Source organism: Phaseolus vulgaris, chromosome 9, assembly GCF_000499845.2.
Source record: "Phaseolus vulgaris cultivar G19833 chromosome 9, P. vulgaris v2.0, whole genome shotgun sequence".
Taxonomy (NCBI): domain Eukaryota; kingdom Viridiplantae; phylum Streptophyta; class Magnoliopsida; order Fabales; family Fabaceae; genus Phaseolus; species Phaseolus vulgaris.
Genome location: NC_023751.2, coordinates 36,870,890 through 36,890,560, shown reverse-complemented (window position 1 = coordinate 36,890,560; position 19,671 = coordinate 36,870,890). Strand labels below are relative to the sequence as shown.

Below are 19,671 nucleotides of genomic sequence, written 5' to 3'. Positions count from 1 at the left end.
TGTTCGTCGTATGCAGCACGTCGTCTGTGCTGCATAGGTTCTAACACAATTTAAAAAAAAAAAAAACTAAATACAATAATTTTTCAAAATTTCAAATGTATTGCATAAATTTTTATTATAATTATATAAAAAGAATATTTTTTTATTACAAAAATGCTAAAAAAACTCAATCATACTTATTCCCACAAATCTTGATTGTCAATTTATATAATTTATAATATTTATAATATATAAATATTAAAAATTACACATGTCAAAGTGTTTGTGTCCGTATTATGATATGTATATGTGTTATATAGCATATAACTCGTGTTGTTTTTTTTATACAAAAGTTTTCATGTTAGACATCATTATACAACTTGACATCTCAGTTTTTCAAATTTATTATCTTCCTCTTTAGTTTAATCATAATTTAAGGTTTATCAAGTGTGTATATGTGCTATATAATATATAATTCATGCTTATCTTCCTTCAAATTTATTACCTTCCTCTTTAGTTTAATCATAATTTATGTTTGTGTTCTTAGTATTCTTCTTCATTAACTCGTCTGAATGGATATGTCGGCAAAATATTTTCATGCTCATACCAAACTGTTTCTCAAGTGTTTCTTCTTTAGATTTAATGCTTTCAAAATTTATAAATTAAAAAAAAATCTATAAATTAAAGATAGAAAAGACAAAAATAATGATATCCACATATATATATATATAAGTGTAAGCTATTAATGTAGTATTTAATTTTTAAAAATATATACGTTTTTATAACAGTATTAAACATGGTAGCCACTAAAATTTATTATGATTCTTAATATACAACATGGTCAAGAAGAAAATCGATCTTTTATAAAATATTTTATAACTTTTATTGAAGTATTAAATTTGGTTTTCTTTATTTGTCTCTTGAAATATTATGTGTGTGTTTTATTAATAAATAACTAGAAAAAATCATTTTAAAAGTGACTAAATTTAATATATTAATAACATTGTTTTTACATATTGTTGAGTTTGTTAACATATTTACAAAATATTAATTTATCAGGTTTAATGAGATCTTATATATTATTTTCTCAGGTAATATAGAAAAAACATTGTGTGTTCCTACGGAGATGAGATCTAAAGAACTATTGAAATCTTTTCTCCTTCCTTCGGTCGGTCAGGTGACTGGGTGATGAGCTGGGATTCTTCTCGTCCTCTTGCTTCTCCTTTGGCACTCGGTCTCGTGTGAACACCGGATGGTGGAATACCTGCGAAGGCACTCCGACGCTCAAGTCAGTAAAGTGGGTGGTCAGCTCTCAGGTAGGTGAACAGTAATAAATGACATACCTTACTCCTTGGGATGTGTGCTATTTATATTATTCTAATGGTCTATCTTGTTGGGTCCGTTTATCGGAGTGGACCCTGTTTAGGGTTGCATTACCTATTTCTTAATGACAGATTAGCTTCACTGACCTTGGTTTGAGCATTAGCGGTAATATGGGTCGGCCGTCGGCCAAGTTCCCTTGTCTCGGTCGTCTCGGTCAAGTCTTCTGAGGTCTCGACCAGGTAGACCATCGACCTCGTCGTCTCGGCCGAGTCTTTCAGGTCTCGGCCAGGTTCCCCTGGCCTCAGTCAGGTAGACCAAGTCTCGGGCAGTAAGGTGGGTCTCGGTCAGGGAGATCAAGGGTCGGCCTCGCCCTTACCGGACATTGTGCATTCTAAATATTATTTTCCCAATTTTTTTCTGAAAAAAGGGAATAATTTTTTTCCCTAATCTCGTGCTACACGCGCATTAATGGTCACTCCGATAAATATTTCAAAACAAAAATATTTAGTAACAATACAATTAGAATAGAAGTTTCGTATTTTATTATATACTAAAAACAACACCATTTTTTTAAAAAAAAATACTAAAACATCAATTAATTTGAAATAAAAAAGAGTACATGTTTAATATAAATCATCAAGGAGGATATAAACTTTACAATAGGAAATTATCTAATAATTGTTTTCGATTTATTATTTATTTAGTCTTTCTAAGAATTTATAACTTATTTTTTTATTTAATACTTAATCGTTTTAATCTTTATAACTACTATTTTAATCTCTTCAGATTATTATATATCTTATTTTTAATGTCTATTAATCCGTATCATCTGAAATTGTTGGATGAAAAAATTTAAAGTATGTATAAAAAAAATTTATTTATTTTTTAAATATAGTTTTTCCCATGATTTTTTTCTTGTGACATAGCTGATAAAATCTTTATACTTTATTATTAGGTTAAAATAATAAAAAATCGTCCCAAATTAAAATAAAAACTATCACCACATGCACTGTATTAAATATTTTTTGTAGCATAAAAAAATATTAATATATTTTTGCTATTTTCAGTGTTTTGTGTTGCTACGTAATGTCACGTGCCATGGACTTGGGTCCTGCTAGAGACTCTTTATGCATAAACTTCATTCTTTTATTTAAGGTCACCTTTTCAAATATCTTTATTATAATAATCAAATTCTTATATAAACTAATACACTTCCATAACACTAGAGAATAAAATAATACAAAATCTAATAACCTTATAAAATTAGTTTACAAATATTAGATTTGTACTTAATTATGAAATATTTATTTATTTAGTTAATGTAAAGTTTTCAACATTTCTTTTAGTTTACATCTTTCTATAAAAGATGAATATATGTCTTACGTGGTATATTTGTGATTTAAAAATAAATAAATCATAAAGTTCAAAGATATTTTTGAAAAATTTTGTTTCTATATTTAGGCACATTGATGGAATGTGATGTAATCGTTTTTTTTTATTAAGTGAAAGAAATTGTTCCTACTTCAACCAAGTACGTGAGACATTTTTCTCTCCATCAGACAATCTTGTAAAAGTAATTGTAAAAGTGAGTAAATGGTCAAGAAGGAGAAAACCACCACGACTCAATAACGGTGATCTCATAAGTATAACAAACTCTTCCTAGAATATACTCTATATGACTCTTATATCATGTTAAAGAGTGGGTTTTAAATAAAACCAACATTGTTATATCTACACGGCAAGAAAATCATTAAATAGTAATCAAATTTATAGATAAAAATAATTAGTCACTATATTAACTAAATTATATACTAATTTAGAGGAAAATAATATTTATATCTAAAATGGTTTCTGTTATTAATAAAATTTTATAACAGTTTCTAAATTTGCATCCAAATTAGCTACTTAAATTTTAGAGACTGGTATTTTAGATTCTAAATTAGTCTAAGACTAATAGAAACTATTTAAAATATAAAGTAGTTAAAACTTTGGTAGTTAATAGTTGGATACCAATTTATAAACCATTTTATAAAAAAAAATTAATGATAGAAACTACTTTAGATATCAATACTATTTTAATCACATAGTAACTAATTGTTTTGGTATCTAAAATTAGTTTCTATTTAATGATTTTTTTTAGTGTTAATTGATATGAGCTCTCCAAAATTTTCTAATCACTTTTTTTTTAATTTAAATACTCAAATTTAACATTTTATCTAAAAGATAAGTTAATTATAATTTAAATGAACTAGTTACAGTTATACAAACTTGAAATATAATCAGCAAAACCTTTTTTTTAAGAAGAAAAAAAAATCTCAAATAGTTTATCACTAATTATTAACATTTATAATAAACCTGAAAACACATTCCAAATAATACAACCACTAAAGCCAAAATCAAAACTCTTGAAAAGAAATGAATCTGCCAAACAACACTTTGTATTATTAATATTCAAATAAAGTATTTCACTTTTAAAAGTAGTAGAATATGATTCCAAAATTTCTTTTGAAAAATGAAAAATAATGATGCTAATTAACCTTTCTATGGAAAGTTAATCTATTGCCACCGACAGAAAACACTTATCACCAATTACTTCCAAAGTTTTAGTAACAATTTGGTATATAACATTTAAAGAAAGTTTGATTGAAACAATTTAATTTTTTAAAATATTACTAAAGGACAATAATTAAAAATATATTTAAAAAAAAACTTAGATATCTATGACTAAGTCTTTATTTGAATTACCGAGTGGAAAGTATAAATGAAAAGAAAATAAGAGAAATAGAGTAGAATATAAGATTATTTAAATTAAAGAAAAAAAAGTAAAAATTAAGAAAATAAAGACAAAGTAGATGAATAATTTGATCAATGTTATAGAATAATGTTTATATAAATTAGTATGTTTAAAAATTACTAAAGTGTCTTTATATTAAAATTACAATGTGATTAAATGTTAGAAAATATTTAAATACATATCTCCATTCAGATTAAATAATTTTTTTGAATACTAACTTATAAAATAATTATTAATTATCTCCATTTCACCATTATTAGAATAAACTTTTAACTGTATAGTTTTGGATCAAGAGATTTTTATTGATGTCATAAACCCTAAGTGAAATTATATATATATATATATATATATATATATATATATATATACACACACACATTCGAGTTTGACCTAAAAAACATGGTAGTAGAAATTATTTAGCCTTCTTACTCATAGAATCTATTAGATAAAAGTTTTGTAATATTTGATCTAAGATTTTTTTTTTCCATAGATTTTGGTTTTCTAAAATTAGATGACAACCATTTTGTTTGCAATTCCAAATAAAGGCTAAAATTTGCTCATAATGACAAAAAGGATAAGATGCATTATTTTGCATTTCTTCCCTCTTTTTTCTTTGTTTTTTTTAAAATATTTATACACATCAACATCATAAACACACCATTCTACAAATCACTTAAGTGTAGGAAACCAAAAACAAAAAAATGGCAATCATTCATTAAAGACTAGAGTTCACTACCTCTTTTTTTTAGAAAATAAAATTTGATCACAATCAACATTAGATAATTATTTTCGATCAATTTCAACCTACATTCGAGTTTTTATATAAAATGATAAATATTTTTAAATAAAAGTGAAATACATTCAAATGGAAAAAAAAGTCCGCGGAAACAACACATAATCACGAATTAACTGCAGAAAATAAACAACACAAGATTTAACGTGGTTCGGTCGTCAATCTGCAACCTAATTAGGTTTTCATTCTGTTTATTACAATTTTATTACAGATACAAAGATATAATTAAGTTCTCCCGCTAAAACATGGTGTCTCTAGTCAGCCCAGTTGATAAGTGTCTAATTTCAGTAATATTTCATATTAAAATATAGGCACTTATGAGGATTTATTGCTAATTTACATATAAAATAATCCCTAATTTATGAATTTATACATTTTTACATTTTTTATGATCTTTATTTGAATAAGAGTATTTTATTCCCAAATTTGGTGTTAATTGCAGATTTCTAAGGAAAATTGGAGATTTGGATTAAAGATGAATGATTTGAGCCAAAAAGATAAAGATAGAAGGTCCCAGAATGAATGGAAAAAGATGCAAAGAAATATTGGGCCTTTTTATGTTTTATCATTTAGCCCATTAGCGCAACACAATAAACAACCTAACCCTAGAAAACTAGGATAAATAGAGGGCTAGAGGCTCAACCTTAGTGTGCCAGATTGAGAGGAAAACACCATAGAGTGAATTGTAACCCAATTGGGATAATGGAAGGTGATAGAAGTATGCGTGGCTAATTCTACCCTTTGGGATTGGGAGTAATCTGCTCAAACTCTTATGTATTGAGGTGATATTTTATATATTAATATTCAGTTCTTGATTGATTATTGATATTGTTGTTTTACTTTTAATTCTCCGTGACAAATTGAGAATCTTAAATCTGACCGGGAGGTATTTTTAGGGTTCGGACCTAAACAACAATACTTAACATATTTGAGTGCTAGGAATACACTTGAAATGTTAATTGCTATTAAACGTCTGAGCTTCGTTCTAAGTTGTTCTTATAAGTATGCGAGGGATCGATAGTTAGGGAACATTCTTAAGGATTTTATATGCGAGGAATCGATATAAATGATTTTTATACGGGCATCAATTTCAATTAAAGAAATTAATATTAAGATGCTAATCAAAATACATGAGAGTGAGAGAGATGAAACTTAATCCCAATTTGTCCAATTGAAGCAACTAATTCTTTGTGTTTGTTTTCTTATTGATCAGTGCCAACATAATCACTTCACACTCTTTTTTATTGTTCTGTTGTTATATTTAACGAATATTGTACTCGATAATTCACTGTTCTTTGTGGGATCGATATCCGTCCTTAGGGACAATTATTACTTCTGACAACGCGGTGCACTTGCCGTAAAAAGTCATCAAGTTTTTGAGCCCAGTCCAATTGGTCATGTCTTCACACTCAACATATTTGACTTTTTATAGGAAATATTAAAAATATTCTTAAATAAAGGATATAAATTAAAAATACTTTCATAACTTTTATATTTAAACATATTTTTAGATTTGGATTTTTAAAATATTTTTTGAATTTCATAAATTCTTGTAAGAATTTTTTGGATTTTTTTCCAAAATATATTTTTTATTCCGAAATTATTTTTTCAGTATGAAATTTTGATTTTCAAATTCTATTTTGAAATATAATTTTCAGAACACCACAATTTATTCCAAATTTATTTTTCATAAATTTCATATTTTTATTTCCAAAATAAAAATAAATTTGGAAATTTTTGAAAAGAGATCATGTAGGAAGAATTTGCCTCAACATTAAAGTGCTCTCTTTTCATAATACCACCACAATCAATAACAACCAAACCACTTGAAGTGAATTGTTGTGATTGCTAATGAATTACATTTTTAAAAGTAGAATATGATTCTTAACTTCTTCTCCAAAAAAGTTACTTTTGTTAACTTTTTCATGAATGTTGGTTATAATTTGCCTTCATACTATGAAGAATCACTAGTGAAGATTATCAATGTTATTCAATAAACACAAAATTTCAACTATTTATGTTACTAAAGTTATTATTTTAAATTTGAACATCATTTCTGTTGATTATAATTAAGATCAATTTAAGAATTAGATTTTATTTTATTTTATAAAATTAAGAACAGTAAATGAATTTAACTGATACTAACACTCTTAATAAAAAAATAAGGTATAAACTAAGAAAGTTATAAATTATTAACTTTTTTTTAAAAAAAATAGTTGTACAAATGATATAATATTTAAAAACATCATAAACTAATAAATATTAATTTATAAAAATAATTTTATATTAAACATATAAATGATTCCTCTAATATATCTCTATTATCGTTTTAGTGTGGTCTCTATAATAAACATTTAAAAAGCGAATATCTTATAAACATAATTCCTCTACTACTAATAGAAAAATTAATATTTAAATAAATTTAGACTAAATTATTGCATTAGATTGTTCGACTAAATTTATTTTATAAAATAAAAAAAAATTGAAACTTGTTTTCAATTATTCTAAATTTATATTTATTTTTCTTCTTTTATTTATTAAAAAAATACATGTTTTTACTGTAAATTACACACAAATTTAAATCTCAACTTCTAATAATATCATACACCGAATTACGCTGTTTCACTTTGAAACAAACCTTGCCACTTCGAAATGTTACCGTTACGCACGCAACACTCCAACGTCTCTTTCCATTTTTAAACCTAAGCACAAAAGCTGCGATTTTTATACAACGAATCAAATTTTCTTGGAACCCATCAAATCTTTCACTCTCTCACTCTCAGTTTTCGATCATCTCTTTGCTCTGCACCGCTCACAATGGCTCTCAGACCCATCGGCAACGCTCTCCCAACAACAACCCCAGAGAGACCCAAAAAACAACCCAAGATCGCTGTTGCAACCCAAAAACAACAAGATCGTGATGCTGTTATCAATGACGAAAACCAAGTTCCCTTGCCTTCATCAGGGGATGCCACTGTTGACTATGTCTCTTCTGACAACCTTAAACCCTTGTCGGATCCAGAAGTTAGGATTCAGGTTTGTGTGTGTGTGTGTTCTTGTTTCTCTCGTTTGCGCGATTAGAGCTTTGAAATTCAGTCTCTTCGGGGCATTCTATCTGAAAAGGGAAAATGTTTGGAAATGCAGAGTTTGATTGAAGATTTGGATTCGAAAAATTGGATCAAGGTTTGTGAGTCGCTGAACAATGCTAGGCGATTCGCGTTGTTCCATTCATCCCTTCTATTGCCCATCTTGTAAGTGATATTTGATGTTATTTTTCTTTGTTTAAATTTATATTTTTTTTGTTAAAGTTTTGAGCTTTGATTGTGGGGGCAATTGGGTTTCGAGGAATTTATGAGATGATGTTGTGGGCAGGGGAAATATTGTGTTGGTGGTGGCGAAGACAATGAGGAACCCTCGTAGTGCCCTTTGCAAAACCGCAATTATGGCTGCTGCTGATATTTTTAACGCCTCTGGTGACAAGTTGCTTGACCCCGAGACCTCTGATGCATTTGATGGCTTGGTACTTGGACTCAGATTTTTCTTATGTGATCTTTTTTCTAGGATAAATTCTTTAGGGTTCATTCGAAAAGTATTTTTTTTTCATCAAAATTGGTGGTTTTAGTTCCTAAATTTGTAAAATGTTGTGGATTTTGTTCTTAAATCTCTCACACAATGACTGAGATAAATTTTGATCAAAACTTGAGGTTGAGGGACCTTAAACATGTTTTAAACTCTCTTAACTAATGGGTTGGAATGTGTTGTTTGGTCCAACAGCTGCTGCAGCTGCTGCTAAAAGCTTCCCAAGATAAAAAGTTTGTGTGTGAAGAGGCTGATAGGGCACTTGGCTCAATGGTGAGTTCCATGACCCCTCTTCCTCTGCTTCAGAAACTAAGGGTATATGTGAGTCACAAAAACCCTAGGATCAGGGCCAAGGCTGCTGTTTCTCTCTCCAACTGTGTCTCAAAGATGGTGAGTGAACACTGCAAACACATGTCTTTCACTATTTCTTTTACATTGTTATGCAGTGTTTTAAGGTAGGATGTGAATGTGAGCAGGTTGTTGAAGAAATGGAGCAGTTTGGGATGGCTGAACTGATTGAAGTGGCAGCTGATTTAGTGAATGATAGACTTCCAGAGGCAAGAGATGCAGCCCGAAGTATTGCAACTGCCGTGTGTGAGGCACTGACTAAGGACAAGGAACAGAAGATGGAGTTGTGGCAGAGCTTCTGCCAATCCAAGTTGCAACCAATTCATGCTCTTTCAATTTTGAAAATAGTTAAGCCCTGAAAAGGAGTGTTTTCTGTTATAGTTAAGAAGTTTAGCTGTTTTCAGCTCATGGTTCTTCATGAGTGTCAAATTTTATATTCATTCAGTCATATTGAAATAACATCTCATTCATTCAGTTTGCTCCATCTATAATACTGTATAATCTCTATATATATATATATAGTGGTTGCCACACTATCAATCGGTTTCCCCTTTCAGAAAGCAAATGCACAGTTTACAAATTAATGTATATATTAACTCTAATTATACTGCTATTCCAGTTAACCAAGGAAAAATATTTTTGCAAGAAGCAAAATCTAAAGAAACTAAAATTGATTTCTTCATAAATACAAGAATTTTTTATAAATGTGACTGCTTTTAGTTTATTAAGAAGTTAATATCATATTTTTCTCAAATGGAAGTCTTTTTTTTGTTTTGAGAATGTTCAATTCCTGTAAGGCTGGTTTAGGGCTTTTGTTACTTTAATTTCCATGATACATTGTTGAACCTTGTTTACTTGTAGCCTCTGGATTAACTAGGCCAAACCTGTGGCTTTTAGTTCTGTTTATATTTATTTCTTTGTTGATTTTGATTCTCGTAAATTTAAACATTTTTTTGTAATGGCTTTTACAAGTAATACGCAATGACAATTTAAAGAATGACATTTTATAACAAACTTTAAAAAAAAATAAAAAATTATAACAGCTAAAAATAGTACAAAAATGACAATTAGAATTAAAATTTCATCTATTCAGCATTTTATTATTACTGTATCTTGTAGTTTAGTGATTTGTTTAATCATTTCTCTTTTGGTTTATTGTCCTACTTTACTAATCAGGTTCCTTTATTGATCATTTCGTTTTCTGGTTTTTATGTCTTGCTTAATTTAAATGAGTGCATACGTTGAATGAACCAAATTATTTAAGGATCTACCTGCTTTTATTAATTTGATTTCAAGGATAAAGAAGATGCTAGAAATGCATGAAAATGATGAAATAGGTGTCAATGAGGCTTATCAAAGTGTCGATTTAATCCTCAAATGTAAAGATACATAGATGCTTACAGATACCAAGGAACATTTAATGCTATGTATATGACACGGTTAACATTATGCATGATGAGAAAAAAAAATCAAAATTGACAAATGTTTTGCACTTTCAAGAACCATATGTTGTTGGATCACTCAATACAATATTTTTATGTTTATTGATCTTTATCCATGTAAAATATGAAAATACTTTTTTATCTTTCTTATATGTCACCCATCTATATAAAATTCAAAGCAATTTTAAAAAATTATATATATTTTAAATTATATAGTCCGAATCAAATTTAAAAAATAACTTATAAATTATGTAATCTAAAATATACTTTTAAAAAATAATATTTTAAAAGTTGAATTTTATATATCCACACGCTACTCTCAAATTTAGGAAAAAAATTTAAATTATATAATCCAAAAACTCATCCCCCATTATGTAATCTAAAATATATTTTTTAAAAATAATATTTTAAAATTTGAATCACATATATCCACAAACTACTCTCAAATTTAGAAAAAAAATTTAAATTATAAAATCCAAAAACTAAATTTAAATTTAAATTATATAATCCAAAAACTAATCACCCATCAAAGACTTTCAAATTAATTACGGAAGCTAATATTATATTAAAAAAAACTTTCAGATTATGTAATAAAAAAACTAATCAAGCTTTCAGATCATGTAATAAAAAAATTAATCACGAATCACGCATCTAAAAAAAACTTACATATTTCATAATCTAAAAATTAACTTACATATTTCATAATCTAAAAATTAATTACGATCTTCTGGATTACGTAATCCAAAATATTTCAGGAAGACATTTTTGAAATACAAAAAATTAAGGAGATGAGAGAAGAGCATATGAAAGTGCAGGAAGCAGTCAAAACCATGTCATGCATCCTTATCAGTGAGTTGTCTATTTTAAGGTTGTTCCTACTCTACCTAAGGTATGTTTGATAAACTTCTACGTAGATATTTACAGAGGAAAAAAAGGAATAACATAAAATAAAAAATTTCACTTCCAATTAGCACAATCAAGAGCAACAAGTCTTCAACTTAAATAGTTAGCAAACAATAACGTTTTCCCCCCTTTCTACGTGGGTATGAGCCTGAAACTGTCCTTACAAAGGCAGATGCAATACCTTAAAAATAATTAGGCTCACAATTTTACCAGGCTTCAGAATGCAATGTAGTGCTGGATAAATTAAGATGCAATTGAATACAGGATTTTGCAGAGCATCACTCACAATAGATAGAGAAATACATCGATGAATTTACAAGGAAGGGGCATATCCAAATAAAGACGGACATATTCCCCTAACAAGTTGATTCATGTTAAAAACATAAAGCTCATGTTAGTATTCATCATCAACTTATGCATTCTGCATAAGGGAGTCAATTTGAGCACATGACTTGGGCGAAGGCTGCTGCATCATCTCCACATCATCCAAATCTTGAGATTGGATGTTCATATCCTGGCAAAGAAACCGGCCGTTACAGAAAACACTGGTGCAGTAAACAGGAAGAGATTGCATTGCATTTCTTCCATAGAGTTATACTCACAATAAGCATGCAGAAAGAAATTAAAAAATAGATATTGGATTATAAATTCAGTGCTGTACAAGTGGTTTAGGTTGCTGATCCTGGTTTAATGGATAAGCTTGCGGTTGAGACATTCTATAGTAGGGTTCTTTCAGATCAAGTTTACAGGATGATGTTTGAAGAATTCCTCCTTGTTCAGCACCAGGGCCCCATGTTTTAGCTATATGAAAATTGAAATTTGTTCATCCACAGCATGGTGCAAGATATAATATAGTGATAAATTAGAAAAGAAAAAACACAATTACTAACCTGACAATGTTAAATAGATTGTATAACTCTGAGCAGTGTGGGCAATCAAGTGCATCCTGCCAGTGATTTCTTGCCCTGCCACAACATATATTGGCTGTGAGAGAACACAGCGTAACTGATACCAGTGGGTTGTAGGTGAACCAGGGGCAGTGGTAAGCCACCTTCGAGCAGTACTGCGGATTTTGAGTAATTGAGTGACAAACGACAATGATGAATAGAAAAACAGACAATATTGAACAAGTGGAAGAGCATGATTACCTTCCATTGAACAGTACATCAAACCAACATGCCAACCCATGTAGCCTGGCACCCACAGTGGCTGTGAATTTGAGAGGAATGTCAATTTCATATAGTTCTTCTTCCTACAGAATGAAACATGATTTGAGCACATTCGGAAATTTCATTCTAAACATTAACGATATAACCCCAGAAAGAATACAACAGCGATCCTAACCAGCATTATACCCATTGTAAGAGACAATGCTACAATAACCGCAACAGATACGTTTCAAAGAATTCTTATTTATTCCAAAGGATTAACTGAAGGATACAAACTACCAGATCACAAACTTCTATTAACAGGTTTCAAGTCAGAAATATGCTGGTATAGGATATGTATTATAGCTGGAATACTAAGATGGAAACGATATCAGTTTGTTCCACGAAAAGTGGAATTTATCAGCAAATAGGACCTCGGGAAAGTAACCATCTAACCAAATAAAACTGCGTAGGTGCTCTCACCTTTATTTTGGTAAAGTCTATGACATGGAATATAGGAGCAGCTATTAACAACCTTGGATCAAAAGCATCCACCACAGGCTGCATGGAGCAGAGAAAAAAGTAAAGTGGGAGAATATATGATAAATTTATTCACCACAACATAAATTTTAATGACCATAGCAGTCCAATTTTACTCTTCTGACAAAAGGCAATCATAATGGCACACTCAGTAGAAATCCCTAGAGGCAAAAGGCTAATAATAGGAAATGTCAAGAAACATTTTAATTCTATTCTACCCATTTATGCTTTGTACATGGGATTCTGAAAGAATTCAGAAAACAACACAGATCATAGAAGAAAAGAAAGCTAATAGACTAGTAAAGGTCACGACACATTTTCATTTTACCCATTTTAGTTATGCCCATGGGATTTGAAAAAACCAAACAAATCAGAAAAAAGGCAAATCATGGTGATAAGAAGAAACTAAGCATTTTCCTAACAGATAAGATTAATCCTTCTTAATGGTTTCAACTATAGTTTTTCTCAGTCTCCCTCTACCTCTGACAATAGGGCTACACTCCATCAAATATTTTCTCCTAAATTGGGCTCCTACCGGTCTTCACCATGGACATCTAAATCACTAAGGCTAGATTCTACCATTTCTCTACAATAGGTAAATCAACTATCATTAATTAATTTGTATTTTCCACAAGCCAATTTTGGATCATCTTTACCGAGACCAACAAAGTACTTATAATAAACAGTGATAGACAAGAACCCCTTATTAGTAAGGTGTATGTTAGAACAAATATGAGAGGAAAAGAGGACTAGACCTGAGATAGTAGAGGCAGAAACGGTAGCAACTAGTGTTATCAATTTGGCATTGACAGAAAATATTGCAAACTCCAAAAATCATTTATGAAAATATATCTATAAGTGATAACTAGTTACTGTTGAAGCATTATGGACAAAAAAAATACAATATATACATGTTGATAATTAAACAATGCAAAAAATATAATTGTAATGCAAAAATAATGAAAGACAACCATATAATTAAATAATGACAATAGTAAGTCTGGAAACTCTAACAATAAAACCAACTTCATCTTCACTCTCACTAACACATTAGCCACATTATCCATAGGATTTACAGAGGTGGCTGTTTTTCGTCTAAATAATTTGCAAAGCTGAAGGAATAGGCAGAGAACAAAGCAAGAGAGTTCTACATCATAACTAGAGGGAACATGGACTTCAAACATTTTATACATGTTCCTAATACATCCTACTCTTATTGGATCAGTTGGAAATCTTCATTTCATTTTTTGAAACCAAGCTGGAGGGATACCTGAGAAAAGTATCCTTGAAAGGCAGTCCCGTGTAAAGGCGTCAAATCAACACCATAATAGTTTTGTTGCTGCCAAAACAATGCCTGAACAGATAAAATAGAACAATATTGATCAATGAATTTAAGAAAAAAGGAATAATATATCTAAAAAATGCTTGATTTCAAACAAAAGTCTGAAATCAAGGATAATGGTAGATAATGGTACAAGTCTGAAACAAAATTTAAAAACCAACAGCTAATAAATTGGATTCTACAGAGCCAAAATAATTGTTCTTTTAGAAAGGAGGGTCTTTCAAGTATTGTAATCCGGTTAGATCAAATAACTGAAAGAAGTGCAAGGTGTAAAAGCTTAATGTGTCTCTATAAAACAAGAAACCATTGCACACCTTATTAGCAATTTCAACAAACAAATATTCATCACTGAAGGGAGCCATGTGAATCCTGCAGCGGTAATAATTCAAGGTTAGGAGCAGTTTTTTTGTGGGGGGATGCAAACATAAAAGCCCAACCATTTAGAACAAAATGTAATACTTTTAACACCAAAAGACACAAAAATACAGCAAATGAAGAAGAATCTGCATCATAAAAAGGAAAACATATTGGGCTAAGAATAACTGTCCTTAATGGAAAAATAATTATCCCAATAACTTGCCTAAGTAAAATTATATTGTCACATGCTTAATAGTGTCACACACAAAAGGGGAAAAAGTAGAGAAAGTTTGCTTCATAGTACCTTCCTACACTAGGAAACATTTTCCCATTAGGGGTGAGAAACCTATCTCTTGCAATGACATAAGACTCCAGCATTCTTTCATTGACTAACAAGGTGCCTGCACAACAACAGAGAAACCTCCCTGAGTAATAAATTATGAACAAAATTGTTAAGAAACTGCTAATCGCCATATAACACTTGGCATTTCCAAATTCCTATCTCAACACCACAAGGCAGCAGCAGAAAAATCTATTGACAAAAATATAGCTTATGCATAGACTACATAGTAATCAATTGCGGATGAAAAGAGCGGCCACCTCCAAAATAACTGCAATTGCGTGATGGCTAGATGATGACCACTATTCCGGGTTTTTTTTTCTTTGTATACCTATTTTGAAATATTTTGACGTATATGTATATAGATTTTTAAATATATAGTCTATACCATATAACTTGATATGTGTTTTTAATAATATTTTATATTTTTTACTTATTACATATATTACTAACTATTATATCATTTAGAAATTTGGTTATTACTGCTATCACTTAATTTCTATATTATATATTGTTTTATTTAGTCTTCATCACTATTATTAAATTTATTATATCACATATTATACTTTATTTAGTAAATTATATTATGTATTATGCTTTAAATACTTTTTATATTTTATACTACTATTCTATTTTTTATTATTACTACTCTTTAGTTAATTGTATTATATATTATGCTTTAAATATTCCTATACATATTTAACACTATTATATTTATTATTACCAATATTTGGTCAATTATATTATACATGTTATGCTTTACATAAAAAAAGAAAAAGAAAAAAGATGTTTGACACGGACTGAGGCCCCAAAACTCAGAAGAGACAAGATTGAAAAAAAAAAAAACTGAACAATATTGGTTAGAGCTGCCCCTATCTATGAAAGCAGACGAGAGAAAAAAAGATGTTTGACATGGACCATGCGGGTTATAGAGCCTTGTCAACCAAGGGTACAAATGGAGGAGTCTTTGCAAAGCCGGCAAATCAGCCCTTGCTATGTGACAAATGCCTTACGAGCAGCAAGAGGCCACTCTATGCCAGCACCCTCACTATTTGACTACTTCGAATGGATTATCAAGATCATTCTCTAATTGACAAAAGCAAGTAGAACAGAAGCTTACCCATGGGCTCAGAGATCAGAATATCTGCTCTCTCAGGCAGTTCAACATCCTCAACTTTGCCCTTAATAACCTATATTTGAAAATATCACTTGACATAGCCCTAAACGATCAGATAAGTAATGAACAATGACTACAAAAGGAAACCAAGGAAAAATCTTACTGTAATTCGTTGACCAAGTATTGGGTTCCCAGCTATAAGTTTCCGTGCATACTCAGCCATTTCAGATGCTTCCACAGCATAAACATGTTTTGCACCAGCCTAGAAACAAAAGACAGAATGATAATGAAACATACCATTTCATACAAAAGAAAATAAAATAGTTCCATTCTTATCGATATCCACCAACACATTTATAGATAAATTTCTGGGGTTAAGAATGGTTCCCTATGAAGCGAGAGAAATTACCCACTTCTTGAAAAAGTATTATTTGGACCCACGAAGCATACCCCAAACCTTAAAACTTAAGAAAATTAGTTATTGACCCGTTTTCACTTTTAGGGAAGGTGTAATTCTTTTTTATCTTTGAGCAGAAATCTAGGGATTTCAATTTTAAAGAAGCTTCTAAAGTCATGGTGAATATCTATTGGCATTCAGATTTGTTAATTACAAACTCATTTCCAATTCCAGAGTACTTCAGGGAGCAATTGATTGATTTTTCATTGCTGCAGGGGGTACTGATGATTAGATTATAATGACATTAAATATTTATGATTACTATTTAATTACTACGTTATAATGTCTAATATTATTTGCTCGAGGAAGCCAGCCTTTGTAATTCATATTACTTACAAACTAAGGTGAAAGCAATTTTTGTCTAAAAATTAAACCTATTAGGATTCAAATGATATATATTATAACTAATTGTTATATTTTATTCCTTTTCTATTTTGATGCAACTTTTTTTATTTCTTTGAGATACCAAATGTTATTTTGTTACTGCTCAAAGAATTTAATTAAAAAACAGAATAATGAAATACAAAATGGTTAATTTTTCTTGTCTTGTCCCACGTCAATATTCTAGAAGTTCATCAGCCTCCCTAGCCCCCAAAAGCAAATAGCAAAATGTTTACTCCACTAAACATAGTACATGCATATTACATATAAGATAGAGTGCCACATGACAAGTATAAAGAATCAAAGCATGAGAATTGCTGCTGTAAATCAGAGTGCCACATCAAAGTGCTAAAGTTACTGTTCCGACACTGAGAGTAAATTTTGAGGATTAATTGAGATGAAATTGAACTTACAGTGTTTATATACCAAAAAAATTAAAGTTCAAATATCAGTAAGGACAAAATTAAAGTTTTGAGAGACTATTTGCAAAAGAGGTAAAGTTTAGGGGAGTTCAAGTGTTTTCTTTCCCCTTTGAAGTATAAAATGTTTGAGAAATTTTATTTCGTTTGTAAACGTTTCTTTGTTGGTTCAGCTAGTCACGTCCTGTGATATGTTTAATTTTAGTCCTCTGCTGCACCAGTCCTGGTCAATTTTGAGTAGTGATAAAGACTTCATATACTAAGTGTTGGAAGAAAGCATAGGCAGGAAGTCACAGAATTTTCAAGCAATCACGTTTGGCATATAGACTTAGCAGATTAGAGTGTTAAACTACCTGGGCAGCAAATAATGACAAAATTCCACTACCAGCACCAACATCAACTACTACACGGCCTGTGAAATCTGAGCGATTCTCAATAACCGCAGCATAATAGGTTCCTAAAGAAAAACAAGAACAATACAGTAAATAAATAGGTAAAAGTCAAAAAATAAAATAACTAAATAAAAACCACTACAATATAATTAGGTGTAACCTGTCCTCACATAGTCCTGCAACATATTTTGTTGATGCAGAAGTTGTCCATAATAATGAAAATACATTTTTGCAGAAGATGACTCTATCTTCTCATCAAACTTGCTTTTAGAAGTTATTAGATTAGTTCCATTTGGTAAATTTCCTCCTGCATTAAAAAAATCAAATATATAATTAACCAATATAGTCATGAATGCAGTGAAAAGAATAATGAACCGTGTTGAAAATGAAAAATGTTTTAACCTACAGAAATTAATTAATACTGCAAAAAACAAAGAAGATGCTAACTGTAAAGAAAAAACATAAAGGTTATAGAAAGAAAAAAAAAATCCTTCCCAGTTATAGTGAAATCCAATTCAAACATCAGAAGTATTACAATAAGAAACTATCTCTTTCATTAGTTATCCAACATCCAAAGTTTCCCTTCTACACATTAACAGTCAAGTAACATTTCAACACTGCAAACTACTATTACAAGTTCTTTAAACATCCATTTAACCATCTAACCATTCAGAAAATCTAAAATACATTGAATGACGAAATTCTTTTATCTAAATTAATACAATTGTCAACAGCAGAAACAATGCAGTTGTTTATGAATGTTATTTTGCTAACCAGAGATGACCAGAGGTAATCAAAATCAACAACAGAGTTTGTCAAATGGCATTCTACACAAGGTTTACTCAAATTTCCAAAACAGCACCTTGAACATTGAATTCCTTCTTCCATTGTTGGAATACACAATGGAAGGCCTCACTCTCTTCCTCATTTCTAAACTGTATAGCGACTCCACTGGAATACGATGTCTGATTCAAAAATAGCACAGTTAAAAGGCAAACATAACTATATGGCAGTACATCAACGAATTAAGCAATCGTGCCAATCTCAGCCAACACAAGCACAAGCATCACTATTCAAGGCAAATTAACAAAAAAGACAGAAAACAACACAGAATACAGCAGTACCATAATAACAATTCAAATCTTCTAAACACCAAAAAAATATTAACAAAACTCATAATGTGCGAGCAAAGTAAAACAACACCGGCTGAGATAGCAACAGGTGATTCCACATGTGTACCTGATTGTCAGCATCAGACCCTTCCACCATGCAAACCGATTCAATAGGACCGCACCTGAATAGCTGTATAAACCACAAAAACGCACAACAACATTTCAATACACTGCAACCAAAACAGAGACATCACTACTCTTCATCACCAAGTGAACACACGAAAAAAACAAAGAATCTAGCGAGATTCCAAAAAAAAAAAAAACAGAAACAAACCTGGATTTCTGTAAGATGAGCACCGAGAACAATACGGTTAGATTCGTTCCGAATTTGAAGACGGTCACCAGCGAACACAGCAACTCCCGGCAAAGCAGATGATGAAGAAGAAGAAGAAACCTCAGACACGGACGCTAACGCAAACTCCCGCTGCTTCGTCTTCTGCGGCACCAAAACCTCCATTTTCGTTTCTTCCTCCATCCTCAACCTCAACCTATCTCTATGATTTTATATATATGATGATACAATTATGGTACATATAGAATTAAATAAACAAGGTGTAGAAATATGAAATGAAACTACGTATACGTGATTTTGATTTGAGAAATGGAAGTGAACTAGGGTTTGGGGTTCGGAGAATTGAGAGCCGCCACACGCAGAGAGAGAAGGTGGTTGAAGAAACAAAGAGTTTCCACTTTGGGGTTTGGGGTTTTATAGTGTGTGAGTGTGAGTGTCAGTGTGTAGTGGCGTTATTGCGTTGTGTTGGAGAGGGTGAGTGCCTACTCTTCTGTCATAATCTACTTTACTTCAATGGGATCTATGTATGTATGTATGTATCATCTTATGTATG

At 30.5% G+C, this 19,671-nt stretch overlaps 2 protein-coding genes across 2 annotated transcripts; one reads left to right on the top strand and one right to left on the bottom strand.

Moving 5' to 3' along the window:
- The first annotated feature begins 7,606 nt into the window (after positions 1 to 7,606).
- Positions 7,607 to 9,290, top strand: LOC137822613 (uncharacterized). The gene is made up of 5 exons (XM_068627523.1): positions 7,607 to 7,925; positions 8,034 to 8,140; positions 8,262 to 8,409; positions 8,664 to 8,858; positions 8,945 to 9,290. Exons 1-5 carry the CDS (start codon positions 7,707 to 7,709, stop codon positions 9,173 to 9,175), a joined length of 900 nt encoding a protein of 299 aa, XP_068483624.1. The 5' UTR covers positions 7,607 to 7,706; the 3' UTR covers positions 9,176 to 9,290.
- Positions 9,291 to 11,196: 1,906 nt separating this feature from the next.
- On the bottom strand, positions 11,197 to 19,650 carry LOC137820804 (probable histone-arginine methyltransferase 1.4). Its single transcript, XM_068625060.1, has 15 exons — positions 19,101 to 19,650; positions 18,894 to 18,956; positions 18,517 to 18,619; positions 17,815 to 17,961; positions 17,616 to 17,719; positions 16,169 to 16,267; positions 16,009 to 16,078; positions 14,853 to 14,949; positions 14,506 to 14,560; positions 14,120 to 14,203; positions 12,793 to 12,870; positions 12,310 to 12,413; positions 12,052 to 12,224; positions 11,823 to 11,962; positions 11,197 to 11,675 (listed from the first exon to the last, which is right to left on the bottom strand). Exons 1-15 carry the CDS (start codon positions 19,299 to 19,301, stop codon positions 11,574 to 11,576), a joined length of 1,620 nt encoding a protein of 539 aa, XP_068481161.1. The 5' UTR covers positions 19,302 to 19,650; the 3' UTR covers positions 11,197 to 11,573.
- Between the last annotated feature and the right edge of the window lie 21 nt (positions 19,651 to 19,671).

Bases quoted from the DNA above. Each gene is read 5' to 3' on its own strand.
- LOC137820804 (XM_068625060.1), bottom strand. From the start codon at position 19,301: ATGGAGGAAGAAACGAAAATGGAGGTTTTGGTGCCGCAGAAGACGAAG. The intron at 17,720-17,814 runs GTTACACCTAAT...GTTTTTCTTTAG, and splicing joins GCAGGACTATGTGAGGACAG to GAACCTATTATGCTGCGGTT. The intron at 12,225-12,309 runs GTAATCATGCTC...CAAAATCCGCAG, and splicing joins GATGTACTGTTCAATGGAAG to TACTGCTCGAAGGTGGCTTA.
- LOC137822613 (XM_068627523.1), top strand. From the start codon at position 7,707: ATGGCTCTCAGACCCATCGGCAACGCTCTCCCAACAACAACCCCAGAG. The intron at 7,926-8,033 runs GTTTGTGTGTGT...TTGGAAATGCAG, and splicing joins ATCCAGAAGTTAGGATTCAG to AGTTTGATTGAAGATTTGGA. The intron at 8,410-8,663 runs GTACTTGGACTC...TTGGTCCAACAG, and splicing joins CTGATGCATTTGATGGCTTG to CTGCTGCAGCTGCTGCTAAA.